Consider the following 21,361-nt stretch of genomic DNA (forward strand, 5'->3'; position numbering starts at 1 on the left):
TTCACTCTGTCACCCAGGCTGAAGTGCAGTGGTGCGATTTTGGCTCACTGCAACCTCTGCCTCCTGGTTTCAAGCAATTCTCGTGCCTCAGCCTCCCAAGTAGCTGGGACTACAGGTGTACACCACCACGCCCAGCTAATTTTTGTATGTTTAGTAGAGACAGGAGTTCACTGTGTTGGCCAGGCTGGTCTCGAACTCCTGACTGCAAGTGATCTGCCCGCCTCAGCCTCCCAAACTGCTGGGATTATAGGTGTTAGCCACCACGCCCAGCCCTTAGATGTGGTCTTTAAAGTCTAATTCTTTTTTAAAAAATACTTCCAAGGGAATTTTCAGGGTTTGTTAGATTAGCCCTCATCATAGGTTTGATTCCTTCTCATCAAAAGCTGTCATCCCACTGTCTCTCCTTATAGCCAAGTATCCTAAACTGTGCAAGCTGAAGTGCCTTGGAGTACCTCAGGAAAAACACTGACACTGACGCATCTTTTGTATAAACTACTAGTTCCAGGTAGTTCAGTTTCAATATGATATGGCACTACATTCCCTTTGATGGCATCCTATCCTTGTGAAGCTGGGTTTGGAGCCACTGCTATGACAAAAAGCACCATGCAAAAATCAATGTGGAAGAAATAAGGACAATGGTGTCCAATCTGATTTCAATTTTGAGAAACTGTATGGAGCCCAAAAGGCACACACATTCCATTAGTAACTGTGATGATTTAAGGATGAGATAAAAATTATCATATCATGGGCACAGTGGCTCACACCTGTAATCCCAGCACTTTGGTAGGCCAAGGCAGATCACCTGAGGCCAGGAGTTCATTACAGCCTGGGCAACACAGCCAGAGCCCCATCTCTACAAAAAAATTAGGCGGGCGTGGTGGCACATGCCTGAAGGCTCCGCTACTCAGGAGGCAGAGGTGGGAGGCTTGCTTGAGCCCAGGAGTTTGAGGTCACAATGAGCTATGACCCTCCAACCTGGGCAATAGAGCCAAGACACTGTCTCTATTTTTAAAAAAATCATCACATCACTTTTGCTCTTATGTGTGTATAGTTTTTTTCAAATGGCTACTAGAGTTGTTAGAACATAAGTTAATAAATGTAACTGTTAGGTATTTCTTTTGGCCAAGGAATGGCCTGAAAAAAATTACTGAGATTCTAACGATGTCAGAAACTAAGTCTGAGAATCTCTGGGTCATCTACATATATATATATATATTTATATTTATATATTTATTTATTATTTATTATTATTATTATTTTTTGAGACGGAGTTTCGTGCTTGTTGCCCAGGCTAGAGTGCAATGGCACGATCTTGGCTCACCACAACCTCCACCTCCCAGGTTCAAGTGAATTCTCCTGCCTCAGCCTCCCAAGTTAGCTGAGATTACAGGCATGCACCACCACGCCCAGCTAATTTTGCATTTTTAGTAGAGATGGGGTTTTTCCATGTTGGTCAGGCTGGTCTTGAACTCCCGACCTCAGGTGATCCACCTGCCTCAGGCTCCCAAAGTGCTGGGATTACAGGTGTCAGCCACTGCACCCAGCCTTCCTCATACAACTATATACACCCCAAACATGCCATCATTCTTTAGTACTTGTGCAACAGTTCTCTGATTTAAGCAGTATGTAAGAGGATCAGTTGCTCACATTAGAGGCCTACCTGTTGATAGGAAATGCCTGTTTTAAATACCTGCCATAAGGTAACAAATCAAATAGAAGCAGAGTAGAAACTGGACTATCTTCCTAGTCCAATGAGGAGTTGTATAGTGAGTGGATACACTCCCCGTCTCAGCTCCCCAGGATTACTTCATAAACTATGAAAATGACAATGAGGCAGGCACCAGAACCACTCAACACACATCTGTAGTCAGGAGTGCTCACCTATCTGGGCCAGAGAATTCAACACCATCTACTATCCCCAACCAGGACTTCTGCGGGTAAATCATGCCACTTCTGATTTCTCCTCAAATTTTCTACCCTAAAAAGGAGCTTCCAATAAATAACTCAGACCCCAGCTAGCAGTTACTGTCCTAAATTATATAGTAGTATAGCAAGGCCACATAAATCCAAGGCATTACACTGTGATCGTTACTGTGTTAACTATGTATTTTTTTGAAACTATTCTTTTTAATTATAGTTTAAGTTCTGGGGTACACGTGCAGGACGTGCAAAATATGTACTTCTTTAAGATGTTTCCACAGGTACAACAGCAGAACTACATTTAGAATTCACAAATAATAGACTTTACATTTGTAATCCTTTAATCCCATTCATAGCAATTTGGAAAAGGAATGAAAATAAAATATTTAGGGTTTCTACTCTTGAAAACGAGACACAAATTAACCGGGCATGGTGGTGTGTGCCTATAATCCCAGCTACTTGGGAGGACAAGGCAAGAGAATTGCTTGAACCTGGGAGGCGGAGGTTGCAGTGAGCCGAGATCGCACCACTGCACTCCAGCTTGAGTGACAGAGCAGGACTCTCTCTCTCAAAAAAAAAAAAAGACACAAACTAATCAGAATAAATTTTAAAATGTTTAAACCAAATTCATATACACCGTATATATAAATGTATGGCATACTCAAATATATTTTAAAAAAAGAAAAAGGGGGATTTGCCCATAATCAAAACTTTATTGAAAAACTGACATCAAAATAGGAGATTACTGCTGTATACCTTACAAAACCAAATGTAATTACATTATCTTGGTAAATTAATTAGAATTATGGAATTTATGATAAGGCTTTCTGTGAGACAACACAAAATTCAGGAAGCTGTTTGAATCATTAGTGTTGCTTTCTTCTAAATGAACACCCTGCAAAAGAATCATGAGAGTATATTAAACAAGTGCATTCTACCTTTGCTATAATTTTAATGACAAAAAGTACTTTTAAGTAAAATACTGAAGTTTTAAGAATATTGGATTAATATTCATATACAGATTATTTATCCTTTTATACCAGAAATTTGCTATAATATATCTATCATATCTGAGTTTACTCTGGTATGACTATAAGTGTCACTCCTGTTTCTCAAATGCTATAATGAAGTCTACTTAAGACCATGAGCCTGAATTCAACAGTGAAGACTGTTTCAAGCAAGCTGTCAGAAGATATACTCTTAATTTTTAGGAACTATTCTGAATACTTTTCTCAAGAAAATAATTTTGATTAGAGGTATTTTCAGACCCATTAGGAAAACTCTAGAACAGATAGACCCATTAAACCATCTGTCAGCATATGGGCACTAAATTCCAAAATCATGACATGACATACTTTATTTCAAAAATCTCACAAGTATACTTAGCAATATTACTTAGCAATATTACTCTTAAAATATCATGTGCTGACTCCATATTTAGATCTCACCAGGTCACACCAAATAGATCTCGGATTTGCTGCCAATCCACTTGAACTCTTCCAGTGAGAGCATGGAACTTACAGCTCTCCAAAATATCACAAGCAAATTTATAACATCATTATGGAATTGTAAATTTATAAGTATTACTATGGAAACTATATATATATATATTTTTCTTATTGCACTAAAGTGAAAGAGGAATTAAAATTAGGTTTTTATATTAATCATTGCAGTTGCTCATAAAAATAAAACCTCTGGCATTTTAACTTATATATTAGCTATCTGTTGCTTAGCTGGCAATGATAAAAAAAAACTATTATATGTACTAAATACATATGGAACAGAATTTTGTAAGAGAAATTTTAAAATTCTATATGGTTTTAAAAATCTATATGTCCTGGCCGGCGAGGTGGCTCATGCCTGTAATCCCAGCACTTTGGGAGGCTGAGGCGGGCAGACCATGAGGTCAGGAGACCAAGACCATCCTGGCTAACACAGTGAAACCCCACCTCTACTAAAAATACAAAAAATTAGCCAGGCATGGTGGCACGCGCCTGTGGTCCCAGCTACTTGGGAGGCTGAGGCAAGAGAATCACTTGAACCGGGGAGGCAGAAGTTGCAGTGAGCTGAGATGGCGCCACTGCACTCCAGCCTGGGCGACAGAGCGAGACTCCTAATAAAAATAAATAAATAAATAAATAAATAAATCTGCATGTCCTATAACATGTAGTTATTCTTTTGCTTCTATTCTGACTTAATTTATTCCAAGTTAAGCAAACTAAGTGAATAAATGTGTTCTAAACTAAGAAAAATAAGTCAATGGAGTTCACCGCAAGGTCAAGAGTATAAATATATCCATTTGAACAGGCCATTCTTTACTGAAAGCACACAATGAAAGATAAGTTATTTTGGTAATCATTAAGATTTCTTTAAACTTTTCAGTGAAGATAGAGACATTTATAATCATCAATCTCATCACTGGGTTGGAGAATGCCAAATGATATACCTTCTGTGAGTCTGGCCTTTCCTCCTGTAGGCTGGCACAACACTGTTGAACAACCTACACAAAGAACCACTGTCTGAGCATGGCTGAAAACCGTTGTGATCTTGTAGCAACCTAAAAAAAAAAAAAGGCAATGTTAAAAGTGAAAAGCAGAGGAAAACAGCACCTATTCGACATTTCTGGTAATATGTAAAAAAATTAGTAACTTTAGTGCTATGAAACAGAAAGCCACATGTGTAACATAAACTTTTCTAGCAGCGACACAAAATTTTTTTAAAACAGGTAAAATCAATAATATATTTCATTAAACTTAATATTTCCAAAATATCATTTCAACATGTAATCAATGTATTTTTTTTCTGTGCTACATCGTCAAAATCCAGTGAGTATTTTACAATTAAAAACATCTCTATTTTGAGTATCCACATTTTGATTATCCACAAGTGCTCAGTAGCCACATTCAGCTAATGGCCATTGTATTGGGCAGCACAGCTTTAGACTGAAGAATCAACAGACTTTTCTTTGTATCATGAAACAGAAAACTCATCGTCTGAAGAGCTTAAAGACTTGCTAAGTCAAATGGCATATCTCCTTTGAATGCCTGTTTTCACTTACCCCGAAATGTTTCTACAATGGTTTCAGTACATTTATTATGAAAATGTCCCTGACATTTCCAATTCTGTAATCCCACTTCTACTCAACAGAGGGTTCTAATGTATCTTAACTATACACACCACACTAGCAATCCCTACAGAAATTTTCCTTAGTAAAGGAATTAAGATTTCAAATTTTACCTGGACATTTTACATCCATAAAGTAAGAATTTGGACTTTGTACTAGGCGTTTCTTTTTATGTTTTTTCTTTTCCTCTTCCAAGGACGGATGTAGTAAATCTCTAGCCAACTGAACAAAGAAGCATATTATTACTATTAGTTTTAAACCACAACGCTGGCACATTTAACCATACGTGAGATATACATGCAAAAACAGGAATAACGGTCATCCTCGGCAGAAGCAACACGTCAGATAGTAAAGTTATTTTTCGAAACCTGTTAATAACTTTCATCAGTACTTTTCATAATACTTGTGTTCTCCAAGTCCCTAGAAAAGGGCTTTCGCACGATCAGGAAACATATGGTGAGGCAAACTCTGTCCTTCTTTACTCAACTGCGTAATGAACTGTCTTCAATGAAAACTGCGCGAAGTCGAGGTGCTAAGCAAAGAAAGTGACCCCGACTGCGGACTCGCTTAGAGTAGAAACTGCTGAAGTAGACCAGACAACGTCAGCGCCTGGGTGATTTTTGCTCCTGTGGCTCAACAGCTGATCTGACAGGAATTCTTGCTGAGCGACCGTCCTTGACGGAATTAATATATAAGGCAACAACGAGGACAGTTTTTAAAAAAGGAAAACAAGTAGGAAATCGCTTCCGAAAGAAGGCAGAGGGGGCGAGAAACACCAATCACTGGGAAAGCAAAAAGACCCAAGGATCACAACCTCAGGGGCATCCTCAAAAACCAAGACCGCTCATAAGCTACACAGAGAACTGTTCCCCTCCCAGCCACCGCCTCTGAATTGCAGCCCACGCCCCTGCAGGGCCAGCCGCGCCGCGGTGACCGGGCAAGTCACTACATGCCCGCCACGCGCGAAGACGCTGCGCAACCTGAGCCGCCTCGCCACTCTCGGACACTACAGGCCCGAGAGGCAGCCGGACTCATCCGTCCCATATGACCCTCGGTAAAGAAGCCCAAAACAAACCCGGAGCCCGATGTAAACAACTCACAGGCATGTTGATCCTCTCGCAAGCTCAGCCCTACCAGACCTCCCAGCCCACACAGCTAGCAAACTGCAAGCGATCTGCGCTCGGCTTCAACTTCCGGGATAGAAGCGGCTGGGAGGAGCGGCGGGGCGGGCTTGTCTGCTCTAGGCCCTCCTCTCGGTGGTAGGGGGACGCTGCAGCCGGGTACTCGGGTCCAGGGCGCAGGGAAGACCCGGGGATGGTGCGCGATCCAGGGTGCCAAGTCCCGTGAGTCTAACGGGCTTGTTGGCGAGCGCCGCGGGCTGTGCAGTGCCTGAGGCCAGAATCTGGCTGGGGAGCGGCCTCGGGCTTAGGCCATGGCGAGGGAGCGCCCGCGGCCACCGGGGCCGGCGCCACCCCGGAACCCGGCGGGCCGCTCAGCCCCCAGCCGCGGCCCCGGCCCCCTGGCCCGGCCGCTCTCGGTTAGCTCTGGGGGTGGGCACACGGGGCAATGCCACTATTCTCTTCTTTTGTGTATTAAAAAATACAGTATTATTAACCATTAATACGTGCCAGAGAGATTATGAAAGAGGCTCGTATCCTTTTGGCTTCCCTTTTCAAGGCGCAGATTTCGAAGTTTTCTGCGGGGTATGGCTGTGCCTTGGGTTTGCTTTGTTCTGAAAAAAAGTTTTTAAAACAGCACGGATTCGCTGCTGTGCCTCGTTCACTAAGAGGCCCCACCCCTTCCGAGGATTACTCGTCCTTTGCAGAGTGGACAACTAGGGGGCCTGAGAAAGGCGAATGTCACCGATGACCGAACATGAGTCTTTATCATTATTATTATTTGAGACAAGGTCTCGCTCTTTTGCCCAGGCTGGAATGCAATGGTGCCGTCACAGCTCACTGCAGCCTCGACCTCCTGGGCTCAAGCGATTCTCCCGCCTCAGCCTCCCGAGTAGCTGGGACCACAGGAACACGCCACTATTCTTTTTTTTTTTTTTTCCTCTTGGAGACAGGGTCCTGCTATATTGCCCAGGCTTGTCTCCAACTCCTAGGCTCAAGAAGTCCTCCCACTTCAGCCTCCCAACTAGTCGGGACTACCGGCGCGTGACAGCATGCTCTGTTTTTGAGGAGGAAACTCTATGCTTGAAAGATGGGTGTCATGGGCGACCAAAAGGCAAGAAACCAGAAAGACACTTTACCAGAAAATTGGTCTAACTGGATTTTTTTTTTTTTGGCAGAGTCTTGCTCTGTCACCCAGGCTGGAGTACAGTGGCGCGATCTTGGCTCACTGCCACCTCCGCCTCCTGGGTTCATGCGATTCTCCTGCCTCAATCCTCCCAAGTAGCTGAGATTACAGGTCCGGCTACTTTTTGTGTTTTTAGTAGAGACGGGGGATGGTGGGGGGTGGGGGTTCACTATGTTGGCCAAGCTGGTCTCGAACTCCTGACCTCAAGTGATCTGCCCGCCTTGGCCTCCCAAAGTGTTGGGATTACAGGCGTGAGCCACCGCGTCCAGCCCTGACTTGATGTTCTTAATCACCTTATTTGTCTTTGCAAAAAGGATACATGTATAATATACATTTCGGGAAATGCAGAAAAATAGAAGAAAATTTACCATCTGTAAATAAACATTTTTAACTTTTGACCTATATCCTTCCCAATATTTTTTACTCTCTTGGATATAGGTTTATTTTGGGTTTTGACTTAACCTAATTGGGATCATCTTGTGCATAATCTTTTGTAGACTTGAATTTTCCTCCCACTTACTATAAAATGAGCATCACTCCATGTCACTACATATTCTTTTTTTTTTTTTTAAACAAGGTCTCACTGTGTTGCCCAGGCTGGAGTGCAGTGGCACAATCTTGGCTCACTGCAGCCTCGACCTCCTGGGCTCAAGCAATTGTCCCCCCTCAGCCTCCTGAGTAGTTGGGACTGCAGGTACAAGCCACCACGCCTGGCTAATTTTTGCAATGTTTGTAGAGATGGGGTTTTGCCATGTTGCCCAGGCTGGAATATTCTACATTATGCTTCTTAATGGGCATATAGCATTTGTCCTGTGACTATATATATCTTCATTTCAGCCATACACTAAATTGGGCATTAGGTTTGGGTTTTTAAATATTTGATACTTAAAAATTAATAAAATATTGGTGAATATTAAATATTTAACGTGTATAAGTATATAGAATAATACAATTGTATACACAGAATAGTGGCCCCCAAAGACATCAGTGTCCTAATCCTCAGAACCTTTAGTTACATGGCAAGTGGAATAAAGGTTGCTGATTAGCTGATTTAATCTAGAAGGATTATCCTGGATTATCTGTGTAGGCCCAGTGGAATCACAAGGGTTCTTGAAAGTGGAAGAGGAAGACAGAAGAGCGAGAAAGAGATGTGGTAATGGAAGGTCTGAGAGGTGCTATGTTGATGGCTTGTAGATGGAAGAGGGCCACGAGCCAAGGAATGTGGGCAGCGTCTAGAAGCTGGAAAAGGCAAAGAAATGGACTCCCTCCTGGATCTCCCAAAGAGGGACACAGCCCTGCCAACATCTCAGCTTTACCCCAATAAGACCTGGCTCAGACTTCTGTCCAGAACTGTAAGATAATAAATTTGTCTTGTTGCCTGTAATTTCGGCACTTTGGGAGGCCAAGGCAGGCAGATCACCTGGGGTCAGGAGTTCGAGATCAGCCTGGCCAACATGGTGAAACTGCGTCTCTACTAAAAATACAAAAATTAGCCGGGCGTGGTGGCACACACCTGTAGACACCAGCTACTTGGGAGGCTGAGGCAGGGGAATTGCTTGAACCTGGGAGGCAGAGGTTGCAGTGAGCGGAGATGGCGCCAATGCACTCCAGCCTGGGCAACAGAGCGAGACTCTGTCTCAAAAATAAATAAATAAATAAATAAATACATTTATGTTGTTTTAAGCCATTACATTTATGGTAATTGGTTACAGCAACAATAGAAAATTAATGCAATAATGAAGATCCATGTACCCACTACCTAGCTCTGTCAAAGCTTAACATTCAGTACTCCCTCCCAGCAACTTTTCATTATTAACGCTACAATAAACATTTTTATAGATACGTTTTTGTGTTTGTCCTCATTCCCTTAGGATAAATTCCTGGAGGAGGAATTGCTGAGTCAAAAGTTATGCACATTTTAAGGTCTGTAATATAAACTGCCAAATTACCCTCCAAAAAAGCGAAACCAATTTATTTTCCAGATATAAATGTATGTGAATGTCCCTTTCTTTGCACCCTTGACAATACTGGATATTATGTTTTTCCCTATCTCAATCCAGAAGAACTATTGTTTTGAACTAATATTTTGTCATATTTCATTGTTGTTGTAATTTATATTTTCCATATGCTTATTGGCCATTAGCATTTTTCTACTTTTGTTTTCTTGTGTTTTTGAAACATGGTCTTGCTATATTGCCCAGGCTGGAGTGCAGCATCAAACTCCCAGCCTCAAGCAATCCTCCTGCCTCTGCCTCTCAGAATGCTGGGATTACACTGTGACCCACTGTGCCCTGCCTAATTTTATTTTCTGATAATTTGTTTTAATCATGCAGAAGTTTTTAATGTTATATATTCACACACACACATATTTCAAATTTATTGCTTTTTTCCCTTTTGCTGTTGTGTTTAGAGAGGACTTGGTCACTGTAGGATTCACTGAATATTTGCCGTTGCTTTCTTCTAATTCTCTTGTTGTGATATTTATTCTTTAACTTTTTAATTAAGTTGGAATTTATTTTGGCACTTCATGTATCATAGGTCTCAGTTCATTTCTGATTATTAGGCCTAGTTATGACTTCAGTTCTTGTTAACTAATGCCCGGTATAGTGTCAAAACCCTCCAGCCTCTGAGGCACTCACAGGCAGCCTGAGAAATAAAATTTTCCGGGTCAAGAAGACCTGGACTCTAATTACAACTCTGCCTCCTCCTCCAAAGCTCAGTTTCTCCTAAAATGTTTTCAGGCCCCTGCAGTGATGGCAGATGGAGGGCCCTGGAGTCCCTTTACACTTGGCACCCTGCTCTCAGGGATCCTACAGAAGGAGCTCCCACCTGGCTTTCCAAAGAACTGTAGAGCACCAGTCAAAATCCTGTTTACTGCCCTGAGAACTTTCCAGCCATTCTAGCTGGCCAGGTCTAAGTAGGTGCCACTGAAACCTTCCATTTGGCACTGGCTCCCTTCACCTCAGAAGGGTGTGGGGGCCATCTCTACTCCCATCTCCCTTTACCAAATTCTTTTTTTTTTTTTTAGATGGAATTCCAGGCTGGAGTGTAGTGGTCCCGATCTCGGCTCACTGAAACATCTGCCTCCTGGGTTCAAGTGATTCTTGTGCCTCAGCCTCCCAAGTAGCTGGGACTATAGGTGCACGCATCATGCCCAGCTAATTTTTGTATTTTTAGTAGAGACGAGGTTTCACCATGTTGGCCAGGCTGGTCTCAAACTCCTGACCTCAGGTGATCTGCCCACTTCGGCCTCCCAAAGTGCTGGGATTACAGGTGTGAGCCACTGCGCCCAGCCTCCCTTTACCAACTTCTAGTGCTGGGAAAACACATAGGTGTTCGGACAGGCTAAGCTGGGAACCCAACTAGTGCTAAATTTCAGGCCCCAAGTGCTGCTCTGAATAAATCAGATCCCCAGCTTTCCCCTGGACTGAAGTTTTTCAATGCCTATGCCCTTTTCCCAGAAAGATGATTAAGGGTTTAGTTTAGTTTTGCTTTTAAGAAATTCAGGCCAGGTGCAGTGGCTCATGCCTATAATCCCAGCACTCTGGGAGGCCGAGGCGGATGGATGATTTGAGGTCAGGAGTTCAAGACCAGCTTGGCCAACATGGTGAGACCCCATCTTTACTAAAAATACAAAAATTAGCCAGACATCGAGGTGTGTGCCTGTAATCCCAGCTACTCAGGAGGCTGAGGTAGAAGAATCATTTGAACCCGGGAGGCGGAGGTTTCAGTGAGCTGAGATCGCGACACTGCACTCCAGCCTGGGCAACAGAATGAGACTCCGTCTCAAAAAAAAAAAAAAAAAAAAAAAAAAAATTTAGAGTTTGAGGTGGAGGTCCTAAAGATAACTTTTCTTTTTTTGAGTCAAGGTCTCACTCTGTTGCCCACACTGGAGTGCAGTGGTGTGAAACAGCTCACTGTCGCCTTCACATCCTGGGCTCAAGCAATCTCATCAGCCTCCAGAGTAGCTGGGACCATAGTTGCGTACCACCACACCTGACTTATTTTTTAAAAATTTTGTAGAGACTGGGTTTTGCCATGTTGCCCAGACTGAGGATAACTTTTCTTTTTTTTTTTTTTTGAGATGGAGTCTCACTCCGTCGCCCAGGCTGGAGTGCAGTGACATGATCTCAGCTCACTGCAACCTCCACCTCCCGGGTTCAAGCAATTCTCCTGCCTCAGCCTCCCCAGTAGTTGGGACTACGGGCATATGCCACCACGCCCAAGCTAATTTTTATATTTTTAGTAGAGACGGGGTTTCACCATGTTGGCCAGGCTGGTCTCGAACGCCTCACCTCAGGTGGTCCACCCACCTTGGCCTCCCAAAGTGTTGGGATTACAGGCGTGAGCCACCGCGCCCGGCCTAAAGATAACTTTTCATACCCTTTCTAAGTATTTTTCTGAGACACTTCGAGAAATCTGTGTCATCAGGAAACTATAACAAGACTGCATTCTTTTTTCTCTTCCATTGTCCACCTGTTGGCAGTTATTAAAGTGCTTGTGGCTCATTCTCAACACACTCCTGAAATCAGCAGCAACTTCTGCAAGTGTGTGTCTTTTCTGCCTACCAGTTCTCCAACAGGACCACACCAGTGGCCCCCAAAGTGCCAACTGTAGAGTTGCCATCTATCTGTTATTCATGAGGATGCTTCATGAAACTCTCTTCAGTCATCCCTTCTGAGTGGCCATCTGTGATCTGCCAAGACCCTGACACGAGGATCCCCTGTCAGGATGTGGTCCTCTTTTAGCCTAGAAGCCTTTGCAGTTGGGGTCCATCTGCTCCTCAGTCATCAATCAAACCAAATCACCGCAGAAACATCCTTTGTCCCTGCCTGTGGGACCATTCAGTTTTAACAGGCTGCGGCTCCTCCTGTTCTATGCTTGAAATGGATATGGGAATCTTAAAGGAGACAGCCTGTAGTCCTAGCCATGTAGATCCTTGCCACTTTGTGGCACCTACAAACTTTTTGGAAATAGAGACTCTCAGGCGCCGCCCCTGAACTACTGAGTCAGAATCTGCATTTTAACAGTGGTGATCCTTGTGCACATCCCTGTGTGAGAAGCACTGGCCTAGATATATCACACTGCCATTCTCTCTGGAGTCTTCCTACCTCCCCGCTGGGGCCGTCAGGAAGCCAGAACCCAGGTTTCTGCTACTCCAGGGTAAACAAATCAAGGATTTTTCTCTATATTGGAACAGGAAAGCACTCCTCTTTCACTGCTTCTCCAAGATACTCTATTCATTCCAGCAAATCTCATTCTCTCTTACCATATCTAGGAACCCTTTAAGTCAGTGATACCAAAGTTGTTTGCTTTTTGGAATCACCAAAGGAGGAGCTGAGGTCAATTAAATTAGAGTATTTAGGGGTGGAACCCAGGCGGCAGTATTTTTAAAACTCCCCAGGTGATTCCATGAACAGCCAGCGTTGCACTTCCTGCTATAAATTGTCTGGAGGGCTTAGAATTTGTAAAAGCAAAGCCCAGAAAGTACTATATGCTTCTAATGCTTAAAAGGAGAATGAGGGAAAAATACAGGGAGAAAAAAAATCATTAATATTTCAAAATAGCCAAGCTTGGCAGCCAGGTGAGATCTCCTAGCACCTGTCCTGCTTGCCTTGATGATCAGGTCTCTTCATTTCCCCTACCATTGCTTCCTGCAAACCTTCTCACTATCCGCCCGAGACTCCAGAGGAGAAGGTGAGCTACTGAGAGACACGGTGTTCTCTCAGACTTCATTGTAACGCCCAGTTCATAGTGTCAAGGTGTTTTATGAGGGTGCTGAGGCCAGCATAAATTTATGCAAATATAATCTCTCCCCTTTCTGAACTCTTAATCCCTACCTTAACCACTTGTCAATAACTACTGCTGTCTTATATGAACTTTTTAAAAAATGCTCTTATACTGCTATGCTATTTCACTTTCCATGTGTCATGCCTTCTCTTCCTCAAAAGTCCGTAGGCTTTTTTTTTTTTTTTTTTTTTCTGAGATGGAGTCTCGCTCTTGTCGTCCAGGCTGTAGTGCAGTGGCGCGATCTCGGCTCACTGCAACCTTCACCTCCCAGGTTCAAGCAATTCTCCTGCCTCAGCCTCCTGAGTAGCTGGGATTACAGGCAGGAGCCACTGTTTAGTAGAGAGGGGGTTTCACTGTGTTGGCCAGGCTGGTCTCAAACTCCTGACCTCAGGTGATCTGCCTGCCTTGGCCTCCCAAAGTGCGGGGATTACACGCGTGAGCCACTGTGCCTGGCCCATGGGGTTCTTGAAGATCAGGATTTGGTCTCATCTCCCCAAAAGCCTAGCACAGTGCCTAATGGGCACTCCAGGAATATGCTGAGTACCATACTCAATAGAGCTGACTTGATGGTCATTCTTTAATAATGATTCCAGTTATCCAGAATCCCTTTCTTCTCATCATAGTTTTAGTTGATCCTTCTTGATGCACTCCTTTGATCATTCCTCTGTCACAACTTGGTGTTATGAAAAGACCAAAAGACCACTGAATTCTGCCTAAGCCTCAGTTAACTTGTTTCTAAAATTAGGAAAGTTCAGGTGCGATGGCTTACAACTGTAATCCCTACACTTTGGGAGACCAAGGGAAAGGATTGCTTAAGGCCAGAAGTTCAAGACCAGCCTGGGTAACACAGCCAGATCTCATTTCTACAAAAAAAGAAAAAAGAACATTAGCTGAGCATGATGGCATGTGCCTGTGTCCCCAGCTACTCAGGAGGCTGAGGTGGGAGGATCGCTTGAGCCTGGGAGGGTGAGGCTGCAAAGAGCCATGATTGCACCACTACACTCCAGCCTGGGCGACATTGAGACCCTGTCTCCAAAAACAAACAAACAAATAAGATAAAATTAGGAAAGTGATTCAAAGTCACTGCAGAGTTAATGCGACACTGTAGTAACCTCTGCTTCATCTTCCCTTGGGAAGTGGGTACAAGCAAAATAAGTGAAAAGCATCCTGTTTTCCATTAGATAAAAGCTGACTAAAAGGCTAATGGGTTAAAGGGCTCAAAGTATAAAGAAGAATGGTGTGCTACTTATTCACACTGAAAAACTTATTCAACCATTTATGGAATGTCTGCTATATACAAAACAGTAAGCAATTTGGAAACCCTATTTCCAGGGAGCACAGAAACTTTAATAGCCGTTTAACCTCTAAGTTGTGTCTCTATCTATAAAATGAAAATATTTATACCTATTTCATAAGGTTATATGAAGAAAAAATGAGATGAGGCATAGTATACCGCAAGTGTTCAATAAATGCCAACTGTAATTCCTAGTGGTTGTCAGGAAGCTAGAATCCAGATTCCTACTACTCCAGGGTAACAAATAAAGGATTTTTCTCCACATTGGAGCAGGAAAGCACCTCTCTTCCCCCGTTCATTCTAGCAAATCTCATTCTCTCTTACCACTTCTAGGAACCCTCTAAGTCAATAAAATCCAAATTTGTTGTACATTAGAATCACCAAAGGAGCAGCTGAAGTCGATTAAATTAGAGTACTTGGTGGGGGAGAACCCAGCTGGCAGTATTTTTGTAAACTCCCCTGGTAATTCCATCAGCAGCTAGGGTTGAGAACCACTGCTGTATAAGTTCTCCGGGGTGCTCAGCATTTGCAAAAGAAATCAGTTGGCTCTGGGAATCTTGGACTGATGGCATTTCCCTCATAACAACTTGTAAAATGCAATGTCATTACAACAGTTCTGCCTTAAGGAAGATTATGAGAATATGTTCTATCTGCAAAAAGTACTTACTGGAGTCTCTGAATCAAAAGCTCAGAGACTGTTATTTCAAGATCCAATAGGTGGCACAAGGAGCCACTTATACAGGACAAGTGCTGGCCAGCAGAGAACTTTAACTTCCTGTTTCCAGGGGGCCTTCACCTTGGAGATGTCTTCCTACTCTTGTTACACAGCCATTCCATAAGTAGCTATGCATAATAGGCCCCTTCAATATACAGAGCGTAGTTATTTTGGGTTTTCCTAAAGACAGAATATATGGCCTACAGGGCAGGTGAGAGTAAAGCTAGTCTTCCCTAAGTATTTTCCCAATATTTCACTCATCTGAAACTCATTAACTAAAGGAAACCACTTAAATTCCAATTGCCCTCACACAAAAGTGAAATAGCAGCAGGTGGCTCACGCCTGTAATCCCGGCACTTTGGGAGGCTGAGGCAGGCGGATCACTTGAGGTCATGAGTTCGAGACCAGCCTGACCAATATGGTGAGATGTGCCCACCCCCCCCCCCACCCCCCGTCTCTACTAATAATACAGAAATTAGCTGGGTGTGGTGTTGGGCACCTGTAATCCTAGCTACTCGGGAGGCTGAGGCAGGAGAATCACTTGAACCCGGGAGGAGGAGGTTGCGGTGAGCTGAGATAGCGCTACTGTACTCCAGGCTGGGTGACAGAGTGAAACTCCATCTCAAAACAAAAAAACGTGAAATAGCATTGGCTTTAAATGTATTTTTATAGAGACACATAATTGAACAATCTACTAGAAGGGCTATTGTCATTTAGTCGTGCCAGGCCAGTAGTCATTAGGTAGCATAGACTCTCAAACAGTAGGGCATTGGTCAGCGAGCTTGGAGGTGGGGAGGAAGGGGTAGGTGTGCTGATCAGTAGTGTTTGCTAATTTCCATGGTGAAAATATTCCCACTATGACCACTTTCAGTCTACTAAGGTGAAGTCAATTTACAGAGAGTTGGGAAGAGATGAGCACAACCTTCTGATTGGTAATACCTAAGTCTTTTTGGAGTATTTCCATTATCATCAGAACTGCTAATAAAATATCTGTATTGATCATTTTGGGATTCTTTTCCTCTATCAAAAAGCAGGGAGCAGAAATGAAAAATGAAAGAAAGGATGATCTGTTAGACTAATCCACAGACTGGAAAATTGGCCTTGAATAAGGAAGAGTTGACCTTCTTAATAATTTTACCTGCCTGGGCATAATACATTGCACAGAGTAAGGGCTCTATGGGACATTGCTTTCTGACTTGTAAATAATGTGGTTAAATATTAAAGATAGAATTTCAGATTAGAGGCCAGGTGTGGTGGCTCACACCTGTAATCCTAGCAGTTTGGGAGGCCAAGGCAGGAGGATCACTTGAGCTCAGAAGTTCGAGACCAGGCTGGGCAACATAGTGAGAAACCATCTCTACTGAAAAAAAAAAAAAAGAAAAAAATTCATTCCACATTAGGGATAATCCACTCCAATTTTAGACAGCTCTACTTATTCCTTATGTTGTATCAAAATCTGCTTGCTTTTTAATTTGAATTCACCTATTGAAGTTCTGTCTAGGGAGGGAACATAGAAATACATATCATTCATTTTACAAACAAGTCTAGGCTGGTCACAGTGGCTCACACTTACCATCCCAGCACTTTGGGAGGTCAAGGTGGGAGGATCACTTGAGGCCAGGAGTTCAAGACCAGCCTGAGCAACATAGGGAGACCCTATCTCTACCAAAAAAAGAAAATTAGCTGGGCATGGTAGCACATGCCTATAGTACCAGCTACTCAGGAGACTGAGGAGGGAGGATCACTTGAACCCAGGAGTTTGAGATTATGAGTGAGCTGTGATCTCACCACTGCACTCCAGCCTGGGCGACAGAGTGAGATTCTGTCTCTAAAAAAATAAAAATAAACTCTAGAGCTAATTAAGGATGATATTTCATCTCCTCTAAGGCTTTATTTCTCCAGGATGAGTATCATTGGCTCCTATAAACAGTTTCCCATCACCCTTATCACATTTCTCTAGTCATGCTCCAATTTGCCCATTTCTCTCTTAAAATAGGCCCAATGACTGAACACACTGCCAGCTGAGAATAACAGGGAATTATTACTTGTCCTGTTTGGATTATCTTAAGTGTATCAGTACATCCCAATATCACAAAGGTTTTTTTTTTGTCAGTGCAGTGGTATCACACTGTTGATTTACATAAACTTATAGCTGACTAAAATCCTGTCTTTTAAAACTATTAAACCTCACATTCCTTATGCTATAATTGCATTTTAAGAAATCTAAATACAGTGAATATACTAAAAATGTTTTTTAATTTTTTTATTTTTTATTCGTTTATTTATTTATTTATTTTTGAGACGGAGTCTCGCTCTTTCACCAGGCTGGAGTGCAGTGATGCGATCTCGGCTCATTGCAACCTCCGCCTCCCGGGTTCCAGCGATTCTCCTGCCTCAGCCTCCCGAGTAGCTGGGACTAGAAGTGCATGCCACCACACCCAGCTAATTTTTGTATTTTTAGTAGAGAGGGGGTTTCACCATGTTGGCCAAGATGGTCTCGATCTCTTGACCTTGTGATCCAACTGCCTCTGCCTCCCAAAGTGCTGGGATTACAGGCGTGAGCCACCGTGCCCCACCCTAAAAACCAATGAATTGTATATTTTAATTGGCGAACTGTATGGTATGTAAATTATATCTCAATAAACCTGTTAAAAAAATCTAAGTACAGGAAAGAAAGACAGTTTTATTTTATCAAATACCTGCTAAATTTTGCCAGGCACATTATCTCATATGATCTTATCAAAAATCCCTTTGGGTTCTAGAAAAATTAAGTAACTTGTCCTGCTGGGCGTGGTGGCTCACGCCTGTAATCCCAGCACTTTGGGAGGCTGAGGCAGGTGGATCATGAGGTCGGGAGTTCAAGACCAGCCTGACCAACATGGCAAAACCCCGTCTCTACTAAAAATACAAAAATTAGCCAGGCATGGTGGCACGCGTAGAAGGCTGAGGCATGAGAATTGCTTGAACCCAGGAGGCCAAGGTTGCAGTGAGCCAAGATCATGCCACTACACTCCAGCCTGGGTGACAAAGCGAGACTCTGTCTCAAAAAAAAAAAAAAGCAGGACAAGTCACAGAGTAAACTAACTGTGTCTCCTGAACTACTGAGACAGGGCTTCTTAAAGCCTTCCATCTAGACAGAGGATTTGCATGTGAACCCGGGGCAGGGCCAAAGCTACAGACGAGTATCAAATGCCCCAGCAATGGGACTGACCGATTGTCAGGGGAATTGGCAAGACCAGTGCCAATCCTGTTTCGTTCTGGGTATGCCATCTATAATGCCATCCATCCACTTCCCTATGACACAAGAAGGTATATCACGAAGTGACTAGGAGAAAACATTATTTTAGGGATAAGTGTGAATCTGTTGCATTTAGTATTGTGATCAGTAAAAATTATCTGTGCATGTCTGATTTAGACAGGCCAGTTGAGTGTGATGGGACTAGCAGGGTAGGTGTGAACAGGCAGACACTTCCTGTGCAACCAGAATCTCTGGCTAAGCCTCTCTCCCTGCCAGCCCACGGACTTAGCCAAGCCTCCTCGGGTTTCCAGTAACAGAGGCATCTCACACTTGCCTGAGCTAAAATGGAGAGTGTGCTGGGCACCGGCCAGGGCAGGAAGGGCAGCTGGGCCACATGGGGTGGGAACAAAGCCCTGAGAGGCCACTGCGAATGGAGACAGCCATGCTCTTGCCACCTCCCTTTTTCTCTTGGGGTGACCTGGTTTCTCATCTCTCTTTCTCCCTGACACTGTGTCAGTCTCCTTTCTCCACAGCCCAGTTTTCCTTATATGGTACATAGTGAAAATGGCCAGGCCAGCCCCCCAGTATAAGCTGTCCTAGTTCCAGGGCCAACTGTGACTGACCAGAGGCCTGTGTCCTAATTCCAGGTGCCCTGGAGAGAGAATCTGGTTGTCTCAGCTTGGGTCAGGAGTGTCTACCCTGGTCATCTGTGGTAGAGCCTCAGGGCCACTTGAGGAGACAGTGACTGCTGGGGCCACCCCTGTGGAAGAAGGCTAGGGGCAACTTTGAGGAAAGGAGGCACAGACTGAACAGAAGACCCTAAAGGTGCCCACTCCCTCCAGGCGTCTTTGCTGCCTTTGGCACCACAGCTGGTGGCTCTGCGCTACCCCCTCCAGGCTGCCTGCCTTCTCCCTCAAACCCCTAGCATTAATGGGACATTGTTTGTTAACTGAAAACATTTTCTCCGCAAACTTCGGCAAACTGGTGGTGAATGTCTACAACAAAAACATTTTTTCCTGTGGAATAATCAAATCCGGGGACCACATGTTGAGGGGAGAAACCATTTAAACTAAAGACATGCCAAGTGCATTGGAACTGAGTCAGTTTACAAGGATCTACATGTGTCTAACAGTGTATTTTACAACCAACAAAATTACTATGCATAATATACAAGTCATTCATTTGCAAAATGCCTTTCTAAACAGCCCTCACATTATGTCTAAATGAGAACTATCTTGTTCACACTTCTTCAAGTGGCCAAAGAAGAAAATCTGAAATAAGGGGTGAGAAGCAGAAAATCTAGAGGTTCTGACCTAAGTGGGTCCTGCTTCTGACTTATAAGGTGCCATTAAGGGAATTATGGGGCACGTTGTTAAATCCAAAGGCTATACTGTGAGCCTTGGAGAGCAACTAAGACTCCTTCCCCCATAATCTCTGATAGTGGTGGTGGTGGTGATGATGATGATGATATCACCTGAGCACTGATTTTGTGCCAGGCACCGTGCTAGGCACTCTTCACATGGATTATCTAATTTGATCTTTCCAACATCCCTATGAGGTAGATAGTAATATTATCCCCATTTTACACATGAGGAAACTGAGGCACAGAGATAGTTAAGTACCATTCCTAAGTTCTCAGAAATGGTAACTTGCAGAACCAAGCTATAAACCTAAGTCTGGCTGAAGCTGAAGACCTTTCATCCTTATGAATATAATATATCTAGATCTTCCAACAATATTTTTTTTTAAATTTTGAAAACAAAACTCCCTAATGGACATTAGGCCTTCCTATCATTTTCATCACTCATTATGTCTTTTTATTTCCAGTGCATTTGAACAAGTATCTTTTGTGTTTTCTACAAAGAAGTACCGAGGTCAAGGGCAATATAAAAATGATTAAGACCCTCTTGGGGTTTTTGAGGAGCTCAAGGTCATCTAATATTAGGAAGAGCCTGTATAAGCATAATTATAACACAATACTGAATATGATCTGTCATCCTAGAAACACAGGGCTCTAAGAGATTAAGGGAAGGAGTGGTCATGTCCACTAAGCATATACAAGTTATGATTTGCTGCATGTGAATGTTGCTAGATGAATTGTGTGAAAGAGACAGAAATCCCATGTTAGCCAAAGTAACCAACAGTGCCCAGGTGTGATCCTCAGTGGGACCACTATGACTTCTGGTAAGTTAGGTAGCCATGTATATTAGTCTGTTCTCACATTGGTATAAAGAACTACCTGAGACTGGGTAATTTATTTATAAAAAGAGGTTTGACTCACAGTTCCACAGGCTGTACAGGAGGCATGGCTGGGGAGGCCTCAGGAAACTTACAATCATGGTGGAAGGTGAAGGGAAAGCAGGCACATTGTCTTTGTTTGTTTGTTTTTGTTTTTGAGATGGAGTCTCCCACTGTTGCCCAGGCTGGAGTGCAGTGGCGCAATCTTGGCTCACGGCAACCTCAGCCTCCCAGGTTCAAGGGATTCTCCTGCCTCAGCCTCCCAAGTAGCTGGGACTACAGGCATGCGCCACCACGCCCAGCTAATTTTTTGTATTTTTAGTAGAGGTGGGGTTTCACTGTGTTAGCCAGGATGGTCTCGATCTCCTGACGTCGTGATCTGCCCGCCTCGGCCTTCCAAAGTGCTAGGATTACAGGCATGAGCCACTGCACCCGGCCTGGCACGTGTTACATGGCCGAAGCAGGGAGAAGAGAGCTAAGAGAGAGGTGTTACAGACTTTTAAACAACCAGATATCGTAAGAACTCACTATCACGAGAACAGCAAGGGGGAAGGCCGCCCCCATGATCTAATCATCTCCCACCAGGCCTCTCCTCCAACACTGGGGATTACAATTCACACATGAGATTTTGGCAGGGACACAAATCCAAACCATATCACCATGTCTTTAAGTGAAGTAGGAAAGACACAAGACTTTAAAGGAAGGAATGGATCCTAGATAGGCCTGAGCCTCGTAGCA

General features: G+C 43.5%; 1 protein-coding gene across 2 annotated transcripts; it reads right to left on the minus strand.

Moving 5' to 3' along the window:
* Positions 1–2,613: 2,613 nt before the first annotated feature.
* Positions 2,614–6,609, minus strand: RPS27L (ribosomal protein S27 like). Of its 2 annotated transcripts, XM_019011112.4 has the most exons (4): positions 6,145–6,609; positions 5,158–5,266; positions 4,367–4,477; positions 2,614–2,815 (listed from the first exon to the last, which is right to left on the minus strand). In XM_019011112.4, exons 1-4 carry the CDS (start codon positions 6,148–6,150, stop codon positions 2,787–2,789), a joined length of 255 nt encoding a protein of 84 aa, XP_018866657.1. In that variant the 5' UTR covers positions 6,151–6,609; the 3' UTR covers positions 2,614–2,786. The 2 variants fall into 2 exon arrangements, with proteins under 2 accessions (XP_018866657.1, XP_018866656.1); XM_019011111.4 differs by having other exon boundaries at positions 2,614–4,477; positions 6,145–6,303.
* Between the last annotated feature and the right edge of the window lie 14,752 nt (positions 6,610–21,361).

This window comes from Gorilla gorilla, chromosome 16 (assembly GCF_029281585.2).
Source record: "Gorilla gorilla gorilla isolate KB3781 chromosome 16, NHGRI_mGorGor1-v2.1_pri, whole genome shotgun sequence".
In the NCBI taxonomy this organism is placed as follows: domain Eukaryota; kingdom Metazoa; phylum Chordata; class Mammalia; order Primates; family Hominidae; genus Gorilla; species Gorilla gorilla.